Source organism: Sphaerodactylus townsendi, linkage group LG11 (assembly GCF_021028975.2).
Source record: "Sphaerodactylus townsendi isolate TG3544 linkage group LG11, MPM_Stown_v2.3, whole genome shotgun sequence".
NCBI classification, from domain to species: Eukaryota; Metazoa; Chordata; class Lepidosauria; order Squamata; family Sphaerodactylidae; genus Sphaerodactylus; species Sphaerodactylus townsendi.
Genome location: NC_059435.1, coordinates 56,830,053 through 56,852,889, shown reverse-complemented (window position 1 = coordinate 56,852,889; position 22,837 = coordinate 56,830,053). Strand labels below are relative to the sequence as shown.

General features: G+C 45.9%; 1 protein-coding gene across 1 annotated transcript in view; it reads left to right on the top strand.

Annotated features, from left to right (window-relative positions):
- The first annotated feature begins 7,868 nt into the window (after window positions 1-7,868).
- LG11H10orf67 (linkage group 11 C10orf67 homolog) overlaps window positions 7,869-22,837 on the top strand; it is a 64,421-nt gene continuing 49,452 nt past the window's right edge. Inside the window, exons 1-5 of the mRNA XM_048511428.1 lie at window positions 7,869-8,068; window positions 13,672-13,792; window positions 17,249-17,392; window positions 18,123-18,197; window positions 22,414-22,569. Coding sequence (XP_048367385.1) covers window positions 7,887-8,068; window positions 13,672-13,792; window positions 17,249-17,392; window positions 18,123-18,197; window positions 22,414-22,569 — 678 coding nt within the window. The 5' untranslated portion in view covers window positions 7,869-7,886. The remainder of the gene's footprint in view (window positions 8,069-13,671; window positions 13,793-17,248; window positions 17,393-18,122; window positions 18,198-22,413; window positions 22,570-22,837) is intronic.

The following is a 22,837-nucleotide window of genomic DNA, read 5'->3' as shown; positions in this document are numbered from 1 at the left end:
AGGAGGCAGTAGTGGGTTTCTGTGCCCTGTTTGCCAGCCCCCCAGGGTGACCGGTTGGCCAGCGTGTGAAACAGGATGCTGGACTAGATGAACTAACTAGTCTAATTCAGTAGGGCTCTACTTTATAGTCAGTAAGCCAGAGGTGGGATCCAGCAGATTCTCACAGGTTCCCGAGAGTAGGTTACTAATTATTTGTGTGTGCCGAGGGGGGGTTACTAATTGGTGATTTTTGCCTTAGTTACGCCCCTCCTCTCAGCAGTAGTGCACAGAACTTGAAGCAGTCTAGCAAGAGGTGCACCGGCATGTGTGGCAGCCTGCGCCTGCGTGCATTCGTTTCCCGCCCAAGGACCAGCGCAGCGGCTGCGTCCTTGCCACAGCCCCGCCCAGGAATGCCCCGTCCCCAGAATGCCTGGCCACGTCCCCGTCGTGCCCCGCCCAGCCCCATTGGTGCTATGCCACAGTTTGAATCCCACCACCATGGGAACCTGTTACTAAAATTTTTGGATCCCACCACTGCAGCAAGCCTCAACCAGTATAAAAGGATTCTGTGCCATGCGCATAATGCACAAATGCTGTAACTAGTGGTGATGTTAAGGAAGGCAGAGACTTTGTGACATCAGCAACCCTGAAGGATGATAGGTATGTAAAGAGCCCTTTAAGGACACTTACCGGTTCCTAAGTAACAAGGGCACTAGCAAGAGCCAAGGATTTCAGTAGCCGTAAGTAAATTATGACTTCATTAACAGAAAACAGTTATAAGCCATAATTAAGTATGTCATGTACAAGCTTGCTTCTTCACATCCTTTTATACTTTTAATCACCCATATTTCATCAACATTCCTGCTGACAATCTTTAATAAAGTGTATGTCGCTGCGAGCAAATATAGATATGAGCCAGCCAAAGATATGCTTAAATCACTCCCATTCAATTCAAAAAGTATTTACAAAAAGATTTAACTTTGATTAATTGTGTACATTTTAAAAAACATTTTTTTTAGCTTATGGTAAGAAGGATCTATAACTCATTGAAAGAGCATGTGTCACAGGCCAATCACCCAAGTTCTCTTCCTACTAGGCAGCAAATTGGGAAAGAGGTATAGACTGAGATGTGACATCTGTTGTCAGCCAAAATACGCAATATTGAGCCCAAGGGGTCAATGTCTTAGATCATTACAAAGCTGTTTCGGGTGGGTAGCCATGCTCTGCAGTAGAAGAGGAAAATTCAAGTCCAATTGTATGTTAAAGATGTAGGAGATGAGCATGTAATAGCACGTAGGGTTGGAGCTTTTGAAAGTCAGAGCTCCTGGTATCTGATGAAGGGACCTTTGGCTCTCAAAAGCTTGTACCTGGGAAACATGTTGGCCTTAAGGTCCTGTTGGACTCATTACAAAGCAGTTTCATATGTCCATAAATGCCATCCTAGGATTTCATTTTCATTCTGTCCTAGGATCTAATTTTCATTATTTCAGCCTTCAGGAAACCCATGATTAATCTTATAAAATTATTGTACTGATTCCAAAAATCCTAAATTGGCATACAGCAGCATGCTCCAAATGGTAGTTTACCTGTTTTCTGGTTATAACTAGACTTTAAAATCCATTTAATTGAACGAGCAAAGAGAATCATGTGCTTAAGTTAATTAATTAAGCACAAGAATGACTAGACAGAGTACCGGTAGAGAACAAAACTCCTTGTCTTTTTCCCCCCCGTCAAGTCAAAGCTGACTTATGGGGACCTCATAGGGTTTTTCAAGGCAAAAAGCATTCAGAGATGGTTTGCCATGACCTGCTTCCATGTCATGACCCTGGACTAATTTGGTGGTCTCCCATCCAAATACTTACCAGGAGCAACTCCATTTAACTTTCAAGATCTAATGAGATCAGGTTAGCTGAGCTATCCAGATCAGGGCTGACCTTTGACAGGTACACAGAAGAGGGAACATCAGCTAATACATCTTAGTATATCATGCAACTGCAAGGGAAAGAAGCTGGCCAGACCGAAATTCTGGCCCCTTCCACACACGCAAAATAATGTGTTTTCAAACCACTTTCACAACTGTTTGCAAGTGGATTTTGCTATTCCGCACAGCTTCAAAGAGAACTGAAAGCAGTTTGAAAGTGCATTATTCTGCATTTGTGGAATGAGCCTCTGTTTCAGACAAGGTTACTAAAGACTAACCTCTTAATTCACAAACTTTTCCACGCTTTTTCAATGTGTTTTGTTAAACCAAGATAAATTTACTCAGTTAATTTGGAAAGAAGAAGAATGGGAGCTCTATCTTGTATGGCCTTTCTCCCTCTGCAAACAGTTTTCTTTTCTTAAAGGCAACAACTATATAACTCACTCCTGCTAGGTAACATATTCCAACAAGCTGTGTTTCAAGTATGCCTCCATCAGTCATCAGAGAGGAAATGCACAACATGTTAGCATTTGGCTAGGCCGCTGGAAAGGGTGTGTGAATGACGTTAAGTGGAGAAATTAGCTCATCTATTGTAAAGTCTGACTCCTAAGCATAAATCAGTAAAGCAAAGCTACTTTGCCTTTGAGTTCTGTACAAAATATAAGAGCATAGTGTTGTATCAGGAGAAGCTCAGAGAGGCCAGTCAGATAAACATGGCTTGTAAGCTGCAGAATATACAATGCCTCAGCCAAGAATGGCAGCAGCCGCATCCCTTACAGCACAATCCTATGCAGAGTTATTCTAGTTTAAGCCCCTTGCTTTTAATAGCCTTACAGCCCCATCTGCACAGCTGGATGAATTTGTTACGGCAAAAGAAACTGCCTGCTGTCAGAAAGCCCTCCATGGACTTATGCCGGGAAAAGGTGGCGTAAGTCCAGGAGCCAAGTGCTGGCACTTCTGGCGGCAAAGCTGGAGTAGAAGCTCACTACTGTTGGCTCCGCCCCCAGCCACACCTCCAGAAAGCCATGCAACTCTGGCGCAGGCAACTTGGACATAGGAGCACTGGCATGATGTGCGCCATCGCACCTGGCCATTTTGGCAAGCCACAGCAGCCACCCACCAGCAGATCCATCCCTCCACTGGGGCCTGCACCGCCTCCAATGCCGGATTCCCCCCCTCTTTTTGGATGGGGCCATTAGACTGAAATATTTCTGTGTAGGACTGCATTGTTCCTGGTCAGCAAGAGTTTTCAGGGAGGCTCCCTAAATCACTCGGGCCGTTTCCTCACGGGCAGAAAATGACGGCCTGGAGACGGTAAAAACGCCGTCTCCAGGCCGCCATTCGCCCGGGGGGCGCAGCTGCGGCGCAGCTGCAGCGCAGCCGCGCCGCCCTCGCGCCGCCCGGCTGGCCCGCAGCCGGCGTATTCCCAGAACGCTGGGAAGCGTTCTTTTCGGGAATATGCCGCCGTGAAGCCGCTGCCGAGCGAACGGCAGCGGCTTCACGCCACCTCCCCCACCCGGCACTTACCTATCGAGCAGGCGCGCAGGGCCAGGGGGGCGTGTCCCCAGGCCTCAGCGACGTGCCGGAGGCCCAGGGACACGCCGGGGCGGCGGGGGTCTGCGGCGCCGGCGTCCCGCCTCCTCCCAGGACCGTCCATGCGGACGGTCCCAGCGTCTTCGGGTCGGCGCGGAATGTGCCGACCCAGCCGTTTCCGCCGCCGTGCGGAAACGGCCTCAGTGCGTGCATTGCTAGGAGGCCTGCATAACTAAAATCCTAGATGGGAGAGAATCTCTTCTTATAATGTGTATCGGCGCAACTTTCTATCCAACATGAAAACAAAACGTTTATAATTCGGATGGAAAATTTGCTCCCTGCATTTCATTCCAGTCATTAATCTTTATACCAAGCGTCATCTTTATATATGAGGAATCACTGTAAAGGAGAGGCAGAATGAGATATGTGTTGCATTAGCTAGTTTTGTTAAGGCGTCACAATTCACACAAGAATTAAATATTACGCATAGCACATAATACACAGCAAATGTTACAGCTTAGCTGAATCCTCCCACTGCCTCTGACTTTGCATTGCAGGTGGGAAAACAATGATGCAAAAACACGTGGCATCTACAGAGGTTCCTGAATGTGCCAGATGGCAGAAGAGGTGGATATACGCTCCCTCAAGGTGTAGTAACTCAGTACTTTTTTCTTATTACAAGCTGCTGGGTTTAACATTAGATCTGCCCTCTCAGCTTCCTGTGCCAGCAGCATACACTGTTGGAGCTGGTCGTACTCATCTGCAAGGATTACCCCGCAATACTATGGAAGAAAATAAGAAAAGCCAAGCTGGATCAGAGCAAGGCACATCAAGTTCAGTAGTCGGTTCACAGTGGCCAACCTGGCTGGTGCCTCTAGGAAACCCAAAATCAAGATGCCTGCAGCAGCATTATCTTGCCTGTGTTCCACAGCAACTTATATAACAGCCATGTTCTTCTGATACTGAAGAGAATAGGTATGCATCATGATTAGCATCCATTATGACAAGTGGCCATGAATAACCCTGGCTTCCATGAACATGTCCACTCCCCTCTTAAGTTGACAGCCATCAGCACATCCAGGGTCAGGGATTTCCACAATTTAAATATATGATGTAAAGAAACATCTCCTTTTTGATGTTGTGGGTTTTCCAGGTTGTATGGCCAGCTACAGATGCAGGCAAAACATCAGGTCAAAATACTATAGGAACACGGCCAAACAACCTGGAAAAGAAGAAGAAGAAAAGTTTGGATTTATATCCCCCTTTCTCTCCTGTAGGAGACTCAAAGGGGCTTAATCTCCTTGCCTTTCCCCCCTCACAACAAACACCCTGTGAGGTAGGTGGGGCTGAGAGAGCCGTGAGAAGCTGTGACTAGCCCAAGGTCACCCAGCTGGCGTGTGTGGGAGTGTACAGGCTAGTCTGAATTCTCCAGATAAGCCTTCACAGCTCAGGCGGCAGAGCTGGGACTCAAACCCGGTTCCTCCAGATTAGATACACTAGCTCTTAACCTCCTACGCCACTGCTGCTCCACAACATCCTAGTGATTCCAGCTGTGAAAGCCTTCCACAATACAATACAATATCTCCTTTTGTCTGTTATGAATCTCTCACCCTTCAGCTTCAGCAGAAAACTCCATGTTTTAATATTATGAAAGAGGGAGAAAAGCTTCTCCCTGTCTACTCTTTCCATACCATGCATAATTATATAGACCTCTGTCACGTCTCCCCTTGCCTGCTTTTTCCTCAGTTAAACAACCCAAACAGCTGCACCCAAAAAGGGGGGCCAAATCTGCTGGTGGGAGCAGTGTGGGGCTGCGCGAGCGGATTTGCCTTCCCCAGCGGAGGGGTGCTGTGCTGGATGCTGTGCCAGTGTCCCTGTGTCCCTGCCGCCAGCGTAGCAGGGGTGGACTTGGGGCGTGGTCAGGGAAGGAGTTGACGTTAGTAAGTTTCCTCCTGGCTATTGCCCCCATTGCGCCTGTGGCAGGGACTTTGGACTTGCAGTTCTGAAAGGGTGGCGCAAGTCCATTAAGTCCAATGGGAGCTTCCTGGCAGCAGGAGGCTTTTTTGCATTTTAAGTCTTCCCACATGGCCAGGAAGCCTCATTGGGGCTGTGGGCTAGCATGGCTGCGGTGCTGTAGCCCCTGGCCTGCTGGATGGACAGTATGTGTTTCCACTGCTCCTCATAGGGGAGTCACTCTAACACCCTGATAACTTTGTTGCTCTTCTTTGCACCTTCTGAAGTTCTGCAATATTTTTGGGGTGGTAACCAGAACTGTATACAGTATTCCAGATGTGGTCTCACCATGGAGAGTTGCTCCAGTCTAAGTCCAATGAAATCAGTGGGTACAAGATCCGATCAATGTTCACCCTCTGGCTCCATCACAACCTGGCATAGTGAGGTTGGCTGAAAATCTGTCAGTCTGCACTAGAAAAAGAAAAGTTCCTCTTTGGGGCATATAAAATTATGACCTTTCCAAATAAGGATCTATAAGGTTTTTAAAAGTCAGTTTCTACCATTATGTTCTCACATACACCTACACCAGGAATGATTACCTATTACAGCTGCTGCTGGCTTTGCGTTTGCCTGTGTGGCATATCTTCTTTGTGAGAAACACAAAAATAACAATGGCATTTGGGTGAATCACTTGCTCCCACAGAACAAAATTAAATGTTTTTCTGGAAATATCATATTTTACATCAGTGCAAACCAAGAGAACACATCACATCATTAATTCTATTTTTCCATCTCCAAGCTCAGACATGCATATCCTATTATGCATTCCAAATGGAGAGCCTCATACTGACTTACCTCAAACTATGAAAATATTACAGCAAGGGGCAGATCATCAAAGTCAAACTCAAATAGTTTTTTTTTCTTTTTAAAGAAGGGGTTGCTATTCAAGCATGGTGTAAGAATGCCTCATGTGGACTTCACTCTTTCCTATGCCTCACCCTTCACCCACTACAACCGGCCCTTGACATCCAAAATTGTACTTATTTAAAACATTTTTATGCCACCTTTCCACCCAATCAGGGTCCTCAAGGTGTCAAACATAAATACATTTGATCAATTTAAGAGAGCATTTAAAATGGTAAAATAATTCAGAATTCCATAGGATTATAACATAATTCAACAAAAATGTGTTCAATGCCATGAAGTTGCTTCTGATTTATGGTGTTCTTATGAATTAATGACCTTCATGCTATTCATGCTAATTACAATTGGCTTTCCCAAGCAAATTAACCTTGCATCTAAACTATCTTTTAGCTAGCAGCCGGATGAAGATTACTTTATCCTCTTTTTCTTTTAGCAAAATCTAGTTATTAGATAGGATCATAGAGTTGGAAGAGACCACAAGGCCCCTCAAGTCCAATCCCCTGCCATGCAGGAACACACAATCAACGCACTCCTGACATACTAATCCTTTGGGACTGCATTACCCCATATGTCCCTACTAGGCCTCTACGTTCAGCGGAGGCCAATTTGCTGGTAGTCCCTGGCCCCTCAATGATGCGGCTGGCCTCCACGCAGGCCAGGACTTTTACAGCCCTGGCCCCTGCCTGGTGGAACACTCTTCCTCCAGCTGTCCGGGACCCCTCTTGGGATCTTGGTGAGTTCCATAGAGGGGACACTCTGCAAGGCGGAGTTACATTCCACTGCGAGGCCTTTGGAGTGTCCAGCCGCTGATATAAGTGCCCCCCGCCTCCTCCTACATTTTGGGCCCATTAACATCTATGGGCCCACTCTTTTTCTCCCCTTCTGGGAGAGTTTAACAGGGATTGTTGCGGGCATTGCTGTTATTAGTCGTTCTTAATTGCTGCATTTTAACTTAAATTATTTACAGTCTATTATGTAACTGTTATTTTATGTTGTTCACCGCCCAGAGCCCTTCGGGGGTTGGGCGGTCTATAAGACTGAGAAATAAATAAATAAAATAATATGATCATCCAGCCTCTGTTTAAAAACCTCCAAAGGAGACTCACTCCACCACTCTCTCTAAGATTTCATTGCTATGCCATGGGTGCTGCTGGTTTTATTGCAGCTGCAGTTTTTAACCTTGCCCCCTCTTTTTTGAGGGAGGGTGTCAAACTGTTTTGGTGTCCCTGTGCTGAAAAGCAGGAAAGAATTTGCTTAAATAAGTTTAAAAAGAAAAAAATCTATACAATGATGTTTGTTGTTTATATTACTGTTGTTCGCCGCCTCACGGGGGAGGGCGGGTTATAAGTCGAATAATGAAAAGGAATGAATTAAAGCATAATGTATACGCCCGCGAGAATAAGCGGAGGCACAACTTAGCCCCGTCCCTAGGAGAATAAATGAGGAAAGCGCAGGGAAGGGGGGAGCCGAGCAGGACTTGTTATGACTGCTTCTTCCTCCAATGAGGAGCAGCATCCGTGCTTCGGGGGCGGGCCGCTTGTTGCCATGGTGCTGCACGCTCGGTTCCTCGCCAGCTATGTCCTCGAGACTCAGGAAGAGGAGCAATATGGCGGGCGTCGACTCCCTCCATGGAGAGCAAGAGAGGAGCTTCACGGAGCGAGTTCAGGCCATACTGGTCACGGGCAGACTCAGCATCTCCCCCCACATCCTAGAGCTGCTGGCGTTGCCCACTTTAGAGGACTTGGAGGCTGATTACCGGTAACGCCATAAGCTACCTGTAGAGGGAGATAGAGGGACCTATAAAGAGAGTGAAAGCGAAAGCGGGGTGGGGGTGGGAGTACGCATGCGGGCACGTTGGCTTGGCGTGAGTTTTCAGATAAATGCACACACCCCTCTTCCAATTCACACATGCAGGTGTATCATTTGATCGTTGTACCATCAAAGCCCCATTAATTGTAGCTTGTGCAGGCTTCATTCATTCAGCGTGAACATGTACCTAAGAAGAACCCTGCTGGATCAGACTAGTCTAATTCAGCATCCTGTCTCACATAATGGCCAAGCTGGAGGTCCAACAAGGCTTTCCTGTGATGTCGACCCCTGGCGCTGGTATTCACAAGTTTACTGCTGCTGAATGTGGAGGTTCTATTTAGGCACCACGGTCAGTAGCCACTGGTGATAGTCTACTAACCTATCCTGCATGAACCTGTCTTTTAAGGCTATCTATGCCTTATAGCCATCACTATATCCTTTTATCTGTCCTGTATCTACTGCCCATCAGCTTCCGTAGATGGCCTTGAGTTCTAGAATGATGGGAGAAAAACATTTTCTTTGTCAAGTCTTTCCACCCCATCCATAATTTTATAAACCTCATGTTCCCCCATAAGCCTCTTCCGCACATTCAGAATAATGCACTTTCAATCCACTTTCAATCCACTTTGCAGCTGTGTGGAATAGCAAAATCCACTTGCAAACAATTGTAAAAGTGGATTGAAAGTGCATTATTCTGCATGTGCGGAAGGGGCCTAAGTTAGTTGTCTCTTTTCAAAAACTGAGTTGTCTCGACAGTCTCACTCTTTAACTTTTCTCATAAGGAAAGTACTCCAATCCCCTAATCATCTTGTTTTCCTCCTTCTGGACTTTTTCTAGCTTTTCAATGTCCTTTTTGACATACAGAAACCAGAACTGCATGCGGTATTCCAAATATGTGCTGCCTGTGTCCTTGCTTGTGTCCTCTACTTGTGGAATGGAAGGTCTGAGCAGGGCTGAATAAGTGTGTAGGCTCTTCTTCTGCATGTTTGGGGATGCAGTTCCCACTTGCCTAGAACAGTCTGTGTACACTTGTTTGCACATAGGTCTATGTTCAGATGTACCACTGAATGGAACAAATGAAATGCCGTTCTAATAATGTGCATAACACACACCTATTTCATAAATATTTGTAGACTTCCTTTCAAAGTTTAATTCCCTCCTTGGACAGCTCTTGTGCCTACATCAGATTGCATCAATACCCACATAGGAAATATATTTATTTATATATTTCTGTCTTGGCTATCTCCACAGTGAGCACCCAAAGTGATTAGGACGTCATTCTTCCCACCTTCATTTTTTCCTCATAGCAATTGTACCCCCTCAAGTAGATTAGGCTGAGTGTGTGTGACTGTCCCAAGGTCCACCACCCAGCTTCCATGGCAGAATGAAGATTTGAACCTGGGTCTTCCAATCACAAATGGGGCCTGGGAACCTGCAATTACAACTGCCCTCTTGTACAGAGATTAGTTCCTCTGGGATAAATGGCAATTTCAGAGGGCAAATGCTGAGCTCCCTTCTCAGACTCCACCCTTAATCTCCAGGAATGTTGCACTCCGAAGTTGGCAACCCTGGATGCACTAGTATATGGGTGTCCAACTCTGGTGCCCCTGATGTTCATGGATTACAATTCCCATTAGCCCCTGCCAGCATGGCCAGTTGGCCATGCTGGCAGGGGCTGATGGGAACCATAGTCCATTAACATCTGGGGCACCAGAGTTGGACACCCCTGCACTAGAATTAAATTTCTTACAATCTTTTATTTCTGTCTTCACTTCAGTGCTTGCTTACGCTCAGGATTTGTGCAACCAAGTCACTGCATTGAGTGGAGGCTGGATTAAAATGGAAATGCATCTTTAAGCTGTTTATGGAACCAGGAAATGCCCCTAAAACTGTAGCTATGGGTGTTAAAATGTTCCACGTTGCTATTTAAAGGCCTTTCAGATGTGACAGGACGAACATCTGAGAGCATTCCTGTATGTGAAGAACAATCTGGGAAATGGTTATGGGAGATGTTAACGTAGAAGGCTATTTAAAGGCCTTCTGGCATTTGTTCCAGACTTGTCTTCTCAGAGTTCTCGCAACAAGAGTTCCCTCTGTGAAAAAGCTAAGTTTAGTTGATGGCGTAAATGTTGACTCAGTCTTATCCCACAGCTGAAGGCCTGAGCAGTTGCCATTTGCACCTGTTCGCTGGAGTAAGAAAATCAAATCAAATTTAGAATAGCATGTTACGAGCTATGAGTTCACCCACACAACATTTTGGGTGATGTATAAACAGGTCTTCTCAAATGATATAACAGCAGGAATCAAAGGGGGGAAGACTAAGAATACAATTAGCAACTGCCTGGATAACAAAAATCCTGTCCCTTTAATATAAGCTTAATGGGATATTATTTACTAGGTGATGTTGTTTACTGTCATTCTGTGAAAACCTTCAGCTATCCATTTCCAAACAATAAGTCTCTATTCAACGGGCGCAACATTTTTCTCCAGGTCTGTTGGCAACCTCACACAAATTTATGTTCCATGTTGCAGCTATGTCCATATATTGAGCTATTTGTGTTCAGGCGGGTTCCTCAGAAATGCTTTATGATGCTGTTTGTGTTACATTTCTAAATTTAAGCAGGTTCACAAGGAAGAAGGGAAAAAAGAAAAAAGAGGGAGGGAGGAGAGGGGAAAGAAGGAGAGGTAGAAATAAGGAAAAGAATGGAGAAAGGGAGGTCAGCTGATCTGTATAACTGTCAATGTCCTCAGCCATATGCCTGGCAGAATATCTCTATCTCATAGGCCCGGCAGAACTGAACTAAGTCTCACAGGACATGAGTCCCACTTCACAGAGAGTTCCACCAGGCTGGGGCCAGTGCTGAAAAGACCCTGTCCCTGGTCAAGGAGAGCTGGATGGTTCTGGGGCCAGAGAACTCTAAAAGGTTGCTCCCAGCAGGGCATAATGCCTTCAGGGGGTAAAGAGGGATTGGCGGTCCTGTAAATACAATGATCCCAAACCCTTTCAGGCTTTGAAGATAAGTACCAAAACCTTGAATCTGTTGTAGTGCTCAATCTGGAGCCAGTTCAGCACGCAGTTAAAGAGCGTCAGCTGGTAAATAACACCGTAGTAAGCCTCTAATACAGGGGTAGGGAACCTGTGGCTCGAGAGCCGCCTGCGGCTCTTCTGCCCTTGCACTGCGGCTCCACGAGCCGAGCCGCTGGCCCCATCCTTGCTTGCCCTGCAGGCAGCAGGGTGTGCGCACCAACTGCCCGCGGCTGGCTGGGCCGCACCGCGGGCTTCCCCTCTCGCCTGCCCCATTGGAGCAGGGCGGGTGCTTTCCTGGCAGCCAGCGAGGCCAAGCCGCTGGCCCCATCCTTGCCCGCCCTGCAGGCAGCAGGGCGGACGCATCCATGCGCTTCTCAGAATGAGCGGAGTAAAAGGTAAAAAACCCCAATATATACAGTGTTATCTTTATTTTAAATGTCAAAAATTATTTGCGGCTCCAAGTGTTTTCTTTTCCCATGGAAAACGGGTCCAAATGGCTCTTTGAGTGTTAAAGGTTCCCTACCCCTGCTCTAATAAAAGGGACAGGACATTTTTTGCTTTGGGTGTTTGTCAAACTTATGTCCCCCATTTTTGCTTTTGGGAACAAGGCTGTTCCAAACAGGAAGAGATTAATGTATCTCCTAAATCAAACCTAGGAACATCTGTTAGTCTAGTATTTCTGTCTTTCGGTTGATTTCCAGGCACTACATTCTAACTCTGCTCTTCAAGGCCACATCTTGGTGGTAGCCAGTAGGTGCGAACCCTGCTAACATCTCCTAAGCCCCCACTAATTCCATTTATGTGTTGTTGTTTTTTGGTAAGCCACAATGCAGCAGGAAACTTTCTGATCCACCATCTATTTAAGCAGACATCTAACGCAGGGCCCCTCAACCTCCTGCCTGAGGGAGCCGTGGCATCCTCTTTCCTGGCGCCTGCCAAGTGTTATAAGAAGTGGGAGGGGGCAGGTGGAGTACTTGACTAGCATGTCTTTGTATTAAGTACTGGAGATTTGATTGGCTCTCAAAAGTTGCCAGGTCCCCTCTGGCCACCAGCAGGGAATGGGAAGGGGTAGGGTTGCCCCAGATGCAAACTGGGAAACTCCTGGAGATTTGGGAATGGAGCCTAGGGAGAATAGTGGGATACCATGCCACAGAGTTCATCCTCCAAGGCATCCAAACTAATCTCTGTAGTCTGGGGATGAGGTGTAATTCTGTTTCTGTTTCTGTATGTGTGTGTGTGTTTGTGGGTCCTCAGGCCCCACCTAGAAGCTGGCATCCCTATTGGCTACAACAGCCCAAAGGTCTTCACTGTGTGATTGAAAGTCAGCTGTGGCCGCCATTTTGTGGCTGGCTCCATCTCCAGCGGCACTGTACCCTTCCTCTGGCTTCACCCTCTACACCACAGGCGTTAAACTCGCGGCCCTCCAGATGTTATGGACTACAGCTCCCATCATCCCCTGCCAGCATTATTCTGGCAGGGGATGATGGGAACTGTAGTCCATAACATCTGGAGGGCCGCGAGTTTGACACCTGTGCTCTACACTATGTCACAATTCCAAATGTACCTGCAAGCTCAAAAAAGGTGGGGACCCCTGCCCTAACCCAGCTGGTTCTCTTGATCCAGATCGTGCAGGGGTCTGCAACCTGCGGCTCTCCAGATGTTCATGGACTACAATTCCCATCAGCCCCTGCCAGCATTGCCAATTGGCCATGATGGCAAGGGTTGATGGGAATTGTAGTCCATGAACATCTGGAGAGCCGCACGTTGCAGACCCCTAGACACTGCAGACACATACAAATACCATTTACATTAACAAAAAACTAGGAAACAGTATCTTCTGGGCAATGCCCATATTTCTTCAAGGAAGCAAACCTCACAGTTTGAAACACATGGATCTCAAATGCTCAGGGGATATTTTCTTCAGTTTTTTAGACACATTTATAAAAATGAATATGGCAAGCATTTTGGAAGAAACATATAACATATGGAGTGGGCCTGATTGGCTGCAGCTCTATGCTGTGCGATAGCAAATAGCTAGATTTGAGTCCAGTAACACTGTAAACACCAACAATATTATCAGGATATTAGTTGAGAATGAAAGTTCCCTTTGTCAGATAGTAAACATGTGCTTGTTGCCTTGTGATCAAGGGACACTGCCGTCTTTAATGATATAAGTTTAATTTTAACTGTGGGACAGTGTTATCTTTGATTTTGAAGGAACTATGAATGTAGATTTTGTGTTGATAATCTGCATTAGATTTTGTGTTGATAATCTGCATTAGAGCAAGAGCTGGCTATTACATAAATAGCTCAGAAACAAAGGGTAATGTGCACACTTACGTAGAAGTAAATTCCGTTGCAGTTAATGGGGTTTCCAAGTAAATGTATTTCAGATTAAAGTTTATGCAGTAAAAAAAGAAATGGGTGATTGGCTGACTAGCTATTTTAACCTTAACATCTGATTAATGCATATTATGCCTACTGTTTTGAGTAGCTAATTTTCTAAGTAACTTGTTTTTTGTAGGCCTAGAATTTCAGATGACCTAAAAATAGGTTATGCTATCTCAGACCGTGCCACTCAAACTGATGGAAGTGAAATAACAGATCTGAAAGAGTTTATAGTGACAACAAAGACTTTGATAGAGGTAAGCTGTTTTCCATAGTCATTCATGCAGAGCTTTATTCCAATACTTACAAGAGAATGGGCTTTTAGGATGGTGGCCCCTCCCCTTTGGAATGCTGTTCCCCTTGAGGCTTGTGCCTACCTTAGTATCTTTTAGGTGTCAGACCAAAACATTTATCTTTCTGTAGGCTTTTAACTAAGGGGGGTTCCTTCATTTTAATAATCTGTTTCCAGTCTGTGGATTGTTTATCAACACTACTGCAGATAAGCACTTTTATACTCCAGCTTGCTTTTATTGGATGTTTTATTGGAATGTTTCAATTGGCTTTTTACTTACTGAAAATGTATACCCAGCCTTTCCACTCTTCTCAGAGCCTCCAAGGCAGCTAACAAATTAAAAACATACGTAATGAAAACACCATAAGACATTAAAACCAAACTGTGAAGCCCCCAGGGCCAGGGGACACATCCCTCTGAAGAAGTGATATGTTTTGCCCACATTGCCAAGGACGAGTCAACATAAGAGAAATATGAAGCTTGTACTTTGAAGGGTTACTTCTATGTTGCCAACTCCAGAACCCTTGTGGCCTGGCTACCTCATTACTTCTTACCTTTACCTGTTCACCCTTCACTGCTATGGCTACCCTCCCTACCTGGGTCTTTCTCCCAAGCCCTTAAGCTTCTGTCCTGGTTGCTGTACCCTTACTGTGGGGTTAAGGGGCTGAGCATCAGTCCCTCAGCAACACCTTCTGAAACCTACCCTCCAGCTGGGAGCAGAACAACCACAAAACGGTGCCTCCCAGCCCAGCGACGTGGTGTAGAGGAACACCATGATTAATGTTATCAGAACCCTCTGAGAAGTCAAGGAGCCTGAACAGAGTCATGCTCTGTGATGTTTATGGGTTCCAAAATGGAGACCAGAAGAATGAGGAGTAGTTCAAACAGTTTAATCCAGGGGTCCCTAAACTTTTTAAACAGGGGGCCAGTTCACTGTCCCTCAGACTGTTGGAGGGCCAGACTAAAAAAAGTATGAACAAATTCCTATGCACAAATGATTGTAAAATGTTTGATTTCACCTTTCAATCTTTCTGTCATGGTCTATTTTTAGAACAGTGACCAAAGTATGTCAAGTACAGGGTGGGCTCCAAATATTGTTGGGGAGGCTGTGGAATACCTTCCCCTGTAAAAAAAAAAGCAGAACTTTCCCAATGAAGCATTCCATCTAACCCAGGATTAGGTATCTTCCTGGGTTCTTCCTCCCTAGCAGCCAGCTTGTTTATTCTCCACCAGTCTGGCTGATGCCAATGGAGAAAGCAGCTCAGGAAAAGCCTGGGAGCAACACATGGAGTAGCCTAGCGAGAGGGAAGAGGCGGAGCAGGAGCTGCTAATGCAGTAAGGTTTCCAACTCTGGGTCAGAAAATTCATGGAGATTTGGGGGTGCCATCATGTAATTGCAATCAACAGCCGTTGGGACCGGTTCCCTCGAGTCCTCACTGCACATGAATGGAGCCATCGCCGCCATGCCTGGCGGGCCGGATAAATGCCTTCAGGGGGCCACATTTGGCCCCCGGGCCGTAGTTTGGGGACCCCTGGTTTAATCTAAGGAGCAACTCCAAGTTTGTACAAGTACTCTCAACTAGCTGAACTGCCTACTACAGTGATAGCGAACCTTTTCGAGACTGAGTGCCCAAATTGCAACCCAAAACCCACTTATTTATCACAAAGTGCCAACACGGCAATTTAACCTGAATACTGAGGTTTTAGTTTAGGAAAAACGGTTGGCTCGGAGGCGTGCGTTACTCGGGAGTAAGCTGGGTGGTAGTCAGTGGCTTTGCTTTGAAGCAACCGTGCAACGTTTCCAACGGGTGAATCACAACCCTAGGAGGGTTTGCTCAGAAGCAAGCCTCATTGCCAGCAATCGAGCTTACTCCCAGGTAAAGATCACGCTTTAGTTCTTCCCATGAAAATCAGAGGGGCTTAACAGCACTTAACAGGGTTACTTACACTGCTTCCCCAAAACTAGGTCTTAGGTTTAATGCTAATAATCGAGCCCAGCGGCCCAGGCCAGCCTAGATGTGTGGGGGGCACTCTGTTTGTGCGTGCCCACAGAGAAGGCTCTGAGTGCCACCTCTGGAACCTTTGCCATAGGTTCGCCACCACTGGCCTACTAGAACATGTGACCTTAGGGAAGGTCTTCAGATTAACACACTAGACTAATAAAAGGGAATATCTTGAAATAATAAATTCTGTAACAACATGCTCTATCTCTTGGCACAGGTCCTCCATTGGGAGGACTAAGCTTGTTTCAATCCCATAATCAGGCCAAAAATCAGACTGGAAAGGATCCATTGATTTTGTTGATTTTGTTTTTATTTGTTGTTATGATTTTTAAAAAATAGTTTTTACCGTTTTACTGATGTGTGGCCTCAAGGAGGTCTGGAGAGATGATGTACAATTTGTTTTAAAATGTGTGTGTTAAGTACTGTCAAGTCGCTTCTGACTCATGGCGAACTTGTGAATCAACGTCCTCCACATCATCTTGTCATTAACAGTCCTGCTCAGATCTCACAGATCTCCAGATGTTATGGACTACAGTTCCCATCATCCCCTGCCAGCATCATGCTGGCAGGGGATGGTGGGAACTGTAGTCCATAACATCTGGAGGGCTGCGAGCTTGACACCTGCGCTTTACAGAGTCAATCCATCTCTTTTTGGGCTGCTTTCAACTTTTCCTAGCATTATTGTCTTTTCAGTAATAATAAATAAATCACTGTGGTCATTTATTTATTTATTTATTAGATTTTTATACCGCCCTATCCCCGAGGGGCTCCGGGCGGTGTACAACAATAAACATAATATAACATAAAATGGCTAAATCTTTAAAAAGATCTTTAAAACTATGTGAGTGCCTAATAGTGCAATCCTATGCAGAGTTACACCTTTTAAATCCATTAAAGTTTATGTACTTCTATTCAGGAGTCCACTGTAATTCTCACGAAGGTGTTGTGTGCTAGTTACTTTCGTTTAGCATCTGAACTCTTTTCCCTTTGGAAGTCATCCATTTGCTGACTCCAGAAAACATGATTAATAGTTTCATTGGTCTTTATTGTTGAATTCCCTGTTTTCGATTTTATTATCAAGCTCCAGTTCACATACAAGTGAAAAAAATGCTGCTAAGAGAACGACTGTACACATGTTATCAGCCATGTGCATTCTTTGTGCTTTGTGGAAGGGCCTTGAGCCCGGATCTCACAGGAGCTACTCCAACTCTCCACTACACCACACTGCCTTCCTATAGTAGCCAATTGTAAAGTATCACTGACTATTTGTTACTAGTGGACTGGCTGGGACTAACACCTCCCCTGTCTGGCTTATATGAATTTCTGGATAGCAGCATCAGAGCAGTCTTCCACTAGAAATGTATCTGCCCAAGCTGTTCTGTGGAATATGAGTAACATAAGTCTTTTTGCATTTTCAGTTCACAAACTCAGTGTACGATGACTTCATGAGGTATAAAAGTTTCCTTAATGCACAATATGAAGAAAAAATAAAGGATCACGCATTCAACCTCTGGGAAGAAATGAACGACAGACTTGAATACATTGAGAAGGTTTATAAGGAGGTACAGGATCCCCTTCTGAATTCCTCTTGAGCATCCACATACTATTTTGAATGTTGATATAAAATCGTTATAGGGGTGAGTTTTCTATAAACATATGTGGATTTTATATCCTAGGACAGGGGTCTGCAACTTGCCACTCTCCAGATGTTCATGGACTACAATTCCCATCAGCCCCTTCACAGCTCAAGTGTGAGAGCAGGGAATGAAACCCGGTTCTCCAGATTAGAATCCACCTGCTCTTAACCACTACACCATGCTGGCTCTAGTCGCCATGTAATGCTAGCAGTGTATATATACAGTACTGGCTATACACCTCAGTGTTAGTGTTTGTCCTCATGTTACACTGACCCCCAATTGTTTCTTGCTGTGGTAGGCCAGAGGAAAGGACAACATCTCATGGCTCTTAAATACAAGTTTTTGGAATTTCTCTGACCAGTCATGGCATCATCACTGGTAGTTTCAAGACTGGTTGGACGGTACACCCTTCATGCGCTTGGGGTTTCTGGGGGTTGTGTGTGCTGGGAGAGGTGATGCAACTGAGCCATTGGTAAATTGTGCCCTAATCCTTTGTTTTAAACAACAAACAAAAAGCAGAAGAATAAACTATCATGATCTCAGAACCAAAATAATGATATTGTTTGGATGATTACCATTTTTTTCAGCTACTAACATATCTGTATTTTTCGCAGTTTCTAAAAAAAGTAAACTCCCCCCTCCATTGTAATTACAGAAGGAAGTCAAAATGAGATACAGCTACCAGAAGCAATTGTGTGATGCGCTTGCCATCCTCCAAATATGCTATGCAGTGAGTGTTATGTTTATGTATTGATTGGAAGATTTCTATCCCACCTTCCCTCTTGGTTCGAGGCAGCTTACAATAATAGTTAACTAAGACTAAAAATGCAAAACTATCAGATTAAGAATAAAAAAGCAAGCCCTGAGTCATTCTTCCTCCCCTTAAAACATGCTGGCCAATTCAGACTCCCTAAGAAATCCTAGCAAACAGACTTTGAAGAACTTTCTGAAAATCTCCAGGGAGGGGGCCCTCTCTCATGTCTTCAGCGAGCCCATTCCACAGAGCTATGATGGAAAAGGCCTGGGGCTCTTCTCAATGTAGATGGGTCACCCTACGTAAGTGGTGGCGAACCTATGGCACGGGTGCCAGAGGTGGCACTCAGAGCCCTTTCTGTGGGCGGAATGGCAGAGTTGCCCCCACAATAATAATAATAATATCTAGGCTGGCCCGGGCCACTGGGCTTGATTATTAGCATTAAACTTAAGACCTAGTTTTGGGGAAGCAGTGTAAGTAACCCTGTTAAGCGCTGTTAAACCCCACTGATTTTGATGGGAAGAACTAAAGCGTGATCTTTACCTGGGAGTAAGCTCGATTGCTGGCAATGGGGCTCGCTTCTGAGTAAACCCTCCTAGGGTCGTGATTCACCCATTGGAAGAGTTGCACGGTTGCTTCAAAGCAAAGCCACTGACTACCACCAAGCTTACTCCCAAGCACCACTTTGAGCCAACCGCTTTTTTCTACACTAAAACCTCAGTATTCAGGTTAAATTGCTGTGTTGGCACTTTGCGATAAATATGTGGGTTTTGGGTTGCAATTTGGGCACTTGGTCTCGAAAAGGTTCGCCATCACTGCCCTACGTGATGGGTTAGCCAACAGATGGCTGGCTAGTGACCACAGTTACAGCACAGGAAGGAGATGGCTCTTCAAATATGTAGGTCCCATGTTATGAATGGCTTTAAAGGTCATAACCAGCACCTTGAATTGAACTGGAAACAGACTACCACCAATGTGACTGTATCAAAATGGACAAGACATGTTCTGAACCCTGTTATAGTTTCTGGATTGTTTTCAGCACGTAGAGCCACGTAGAGCCAGCGTGGTGCAGTGGTTAAGAGTTATGCAGCGGGTGAAGCCACCAATGGGGACATCCGGGCGCTGTCCCGCTTCTGCCAGGTCACGCGGGGGGCTTAAAACGCAGCAATGCCCTCCCCCCTTCCCCTCACCGGGCAGCTCGCCACGGCCACAGCATCCCTCACGGGCGGGCAGCAGACAGACTGCAGCAGCCAGGACTGCCCGTGAAATGCTAAAACAAAAGGAGGGGGCCTGAGGAGGATTTCCTCTGCCCCTCCCTTCACAGAGAGACGCAGCCAGCCAGCCACAGCTAGCCAGGAGAGCCGAGCAGGACTGGGGGCGGGTCAGGAGCCTGGAGGGCACTCAATCAGATGAAGCAGAGGGGGTGGGGTAACAGGGCTGGAGCTGATAGTGGGAAAGCATGAGCAGAGAGAGGAAATAAGGCCAAGATGCGTTGAATGAGAACAAACGCAGCAGAGGAGAGACTGAGAGAAGCTGACAAGGAAAAAGACAAGGTAAGGCTTAAGGGGAGCAGCATAGGACAGAGGCACCCTAAACACTTCTTAAATAGGGGCCCCTAGTCGTACAGCACAGTCAGCTGGCTGCAGTGCTCTGCAGACTGAAACCTGGGAATGGATCACCCCTTGACTCACTCAGGATGCTGCTGTATTCCAAGGAAGAAAAAACAGGGTCTCCCCCCCTTTCTTGGCAGCATCTCTAGGATTTCAAGCTTGCTAGCTTCAAGCCTTCAGTTTCAGTGGGTCAGAGGCAGCCAGGGACCCTGCGTCCACTGAAGTTTGTTCCCTCCCCTCTGGGATGCAAACAAATCCTCCATTTCTCTCTCTGCCCTTCTGTCTGCAAACAGACTTTGGCTGTAGTGAGGGGAGGGCAGCCATGGGTGGCTTAAAACCCAGATTTAGCACCGGCCTCCATGTTCCTAGTTAATGCCTCTCTGAAGGTAACCCAGCAGGGTTCTTCGTGAGCATCGAGCCTAAGTCTCTCTGATCCTGGTCTGACACCTGAGTCTAGCCACTACTTCATGCTGGCAGGAAGTCCAGAGAATGTCCTTTCTCCTCTCTGTTGGTCCTTTCTGAGGTTAAACATGAGTAGCAGTGCCATTTGGGGAGAGAGACTATAGGTTCCTTATCCCTTCTGGCAGGGACACAGTCTGATGGATATAGTGACAAACATGCTGGACTAGGACTGGACTAAGACTGGAGTAATCCATTTGATTCATCACTTGGCGCATACAAAACTCACCTCGGCCAAAGTTGTTCAGTGAGAGAGCACCTGCCCTGGCATTTAGGACCACTCAATTCCCAAAGTGGGGCCTGGTCTTCTTGCAGAGACTCAGTTCCCTGGCAGAAATGGTATAGACCCCATGATATACCATAAAAGTATAGGATAAACAAAATCCCACAGTGACATATTATTGGCACTGAGCTTATTCTCCTCCCCACCCTCCCAAGGCACCCCACCAAATCTCCAGGAATTTTGTGTTTCTCAGAGATGGCAACCCTGTTTGCCTGAATGCAGGCTCAGTTCCTGGCACCTCCAATGAAAGCATCTCAGTTAGTAGGCATTGGGACAAGTTCTTTCTTTGCCTGAGACCCTGGAAAGATAGTACTGAGCTAGGTGGGCCAATGAGTGAAGTAAAATGTATTGTGAATAGTTCACAGCACAGTCCTGTACAGAGTTACTCCAGTCCCAGCCCATTGATTTCATTCGGCTTCCGCTGAGGTAACTCTGCATAGGATTGCAGTTTATGTCCACTCTCATTATTTATTCATTCATTTAGTGCATGTTTAGCCTGACATTCTTGGTTATATTGCAAAAAAAGCAGAATGATTTGCAAGCATCTGGGGACAAAAAAAGAAGCATATATCAGGCAGAGAAAGTTTGTTTTACAAGACAGTCAGTTCTGACTGAGGCTGCATAAGATGCTAAAATGCTTGGAGTACTAGTGGGTGTGGCCTCAAGGAGGAGATCTGGGTTCAAATCCCTTCTGCTTGGCCCCAAAGTGCAGAGTGTGACTTTTGGCTAGCCATGGATGTCTCTGCCTCGCCTGCTCTCTAGTTTAAACAACATTAAAAGTAATGCTGTTTCAGGGTGGATTCCCCCCTTCAAAAAATAGCATCACTTTCAATGTTGTTTAAACTAGGCAGCCCTGGACGTGTTCAGATTTGTGTGTTGGGGCATGTTCTATAATGTGATGGTGACTTTGAGATGACATGGTCCAAAAAATGTTGTTTGGTCGTGGGGGGGCGGGGGCGCAAAACTCAGATTTTGTCCCGGGCTCCATTTTCCCTAGCTACACCTCTGGAGCAGGTGGATTCTAATCTGAAGAACTGGGTTTGATTCCCCACTCCTTCGCCTGAGGGACAGAGGCTTATCTGGTGAATGTGTTTCCGCACTCCTACATTCCTGCTGGGTGGCCTTGGGTTAGTCACAGTTCTTCGGAACTCTCTCAGCCCCACCTACCTCACAAGGTGTCTTTTGTGGGGAGAGGAAAGGAAAGGAGCTTGTAAGCCACCTTGAGTCTCCTTGCAGGAGAGAAAGGTAGGATATAAATTCAAACTCTTCTTCTTCTAGTGTGTTGCAATGATCCAATTCAGGGAAGTGTAACAGAGGGAAGTTTTAACACAGTGTGTAACAGGCTTCCCTCTGTGATACACCTCTGAAGTTGCCAGCCACAGATGCAGGCAAAACGTTAGGAACAAGATCCACCAGACCACAGCCACACAGCCTGGAAAACCCACCACAACCAAGCAGGCATTTCTTTGCTGCATTTTGCTCCCCGAGGAACTTAGAGCAAGGAATATAGTTTTCCCCTTTTCCATATTATCATTGCAACAGCCTTATGAGGTAGATTAGGCTGACAGTGTGACCAGCCCAAGGTTACCTGGTTAGCTGCACAGTTGGGGTGAGGATTTGGTCTCCCCTCTTCTCAGTCTTAGTCCAACGCTCTATGCACTAAGCTATGCTAGGTTTCTTGGCAGGTCACAGCCAGGAACTATTTTGCTTCAGCTGCAGAACTGGTCGTTTTTAACACAGCCATGTAATCTGGGTTGGGGGAAAAGATTCAGTGATCAAGAGCTGTTTCTGCCTTAACCACTGTGAAGATCTCTCACTTGGAACAACTTTGCTTCAACAGAAGTATATCTCTGTCAGCAAAGGTCTGTCTGGAGAAGAGGAGGAATCGTTAGCTGAAAGGTTTCAGAAAATGGGACAGAGCCTTGAAGAGAAGGATGTTATAATTGCTGGTTTAGAAGAAGAAATAGTAGCTTATAAAGCAAAGGAAAGTAAGAAGGTAGGTTGTCCATACGTTCATTGTGTCAAAATACTACAATGAGAACAGGCCGAAGCCTGTGTAGGATTCATCTGACACTGAGGGCTGCTTTGTGTGCATGATTTTGTCCTTCACAAACTATTCAGATGCATTCACCTATTGACCTTGCTATCTTCATGGTGACTCACATGCTACAGACTTCATTGTTACTCACATGCCAAGCTACTTCTATTCAGATGGCCTCACCTATTGACCTCACAGTATATATACTCCACTTGCTTTCCTTTCC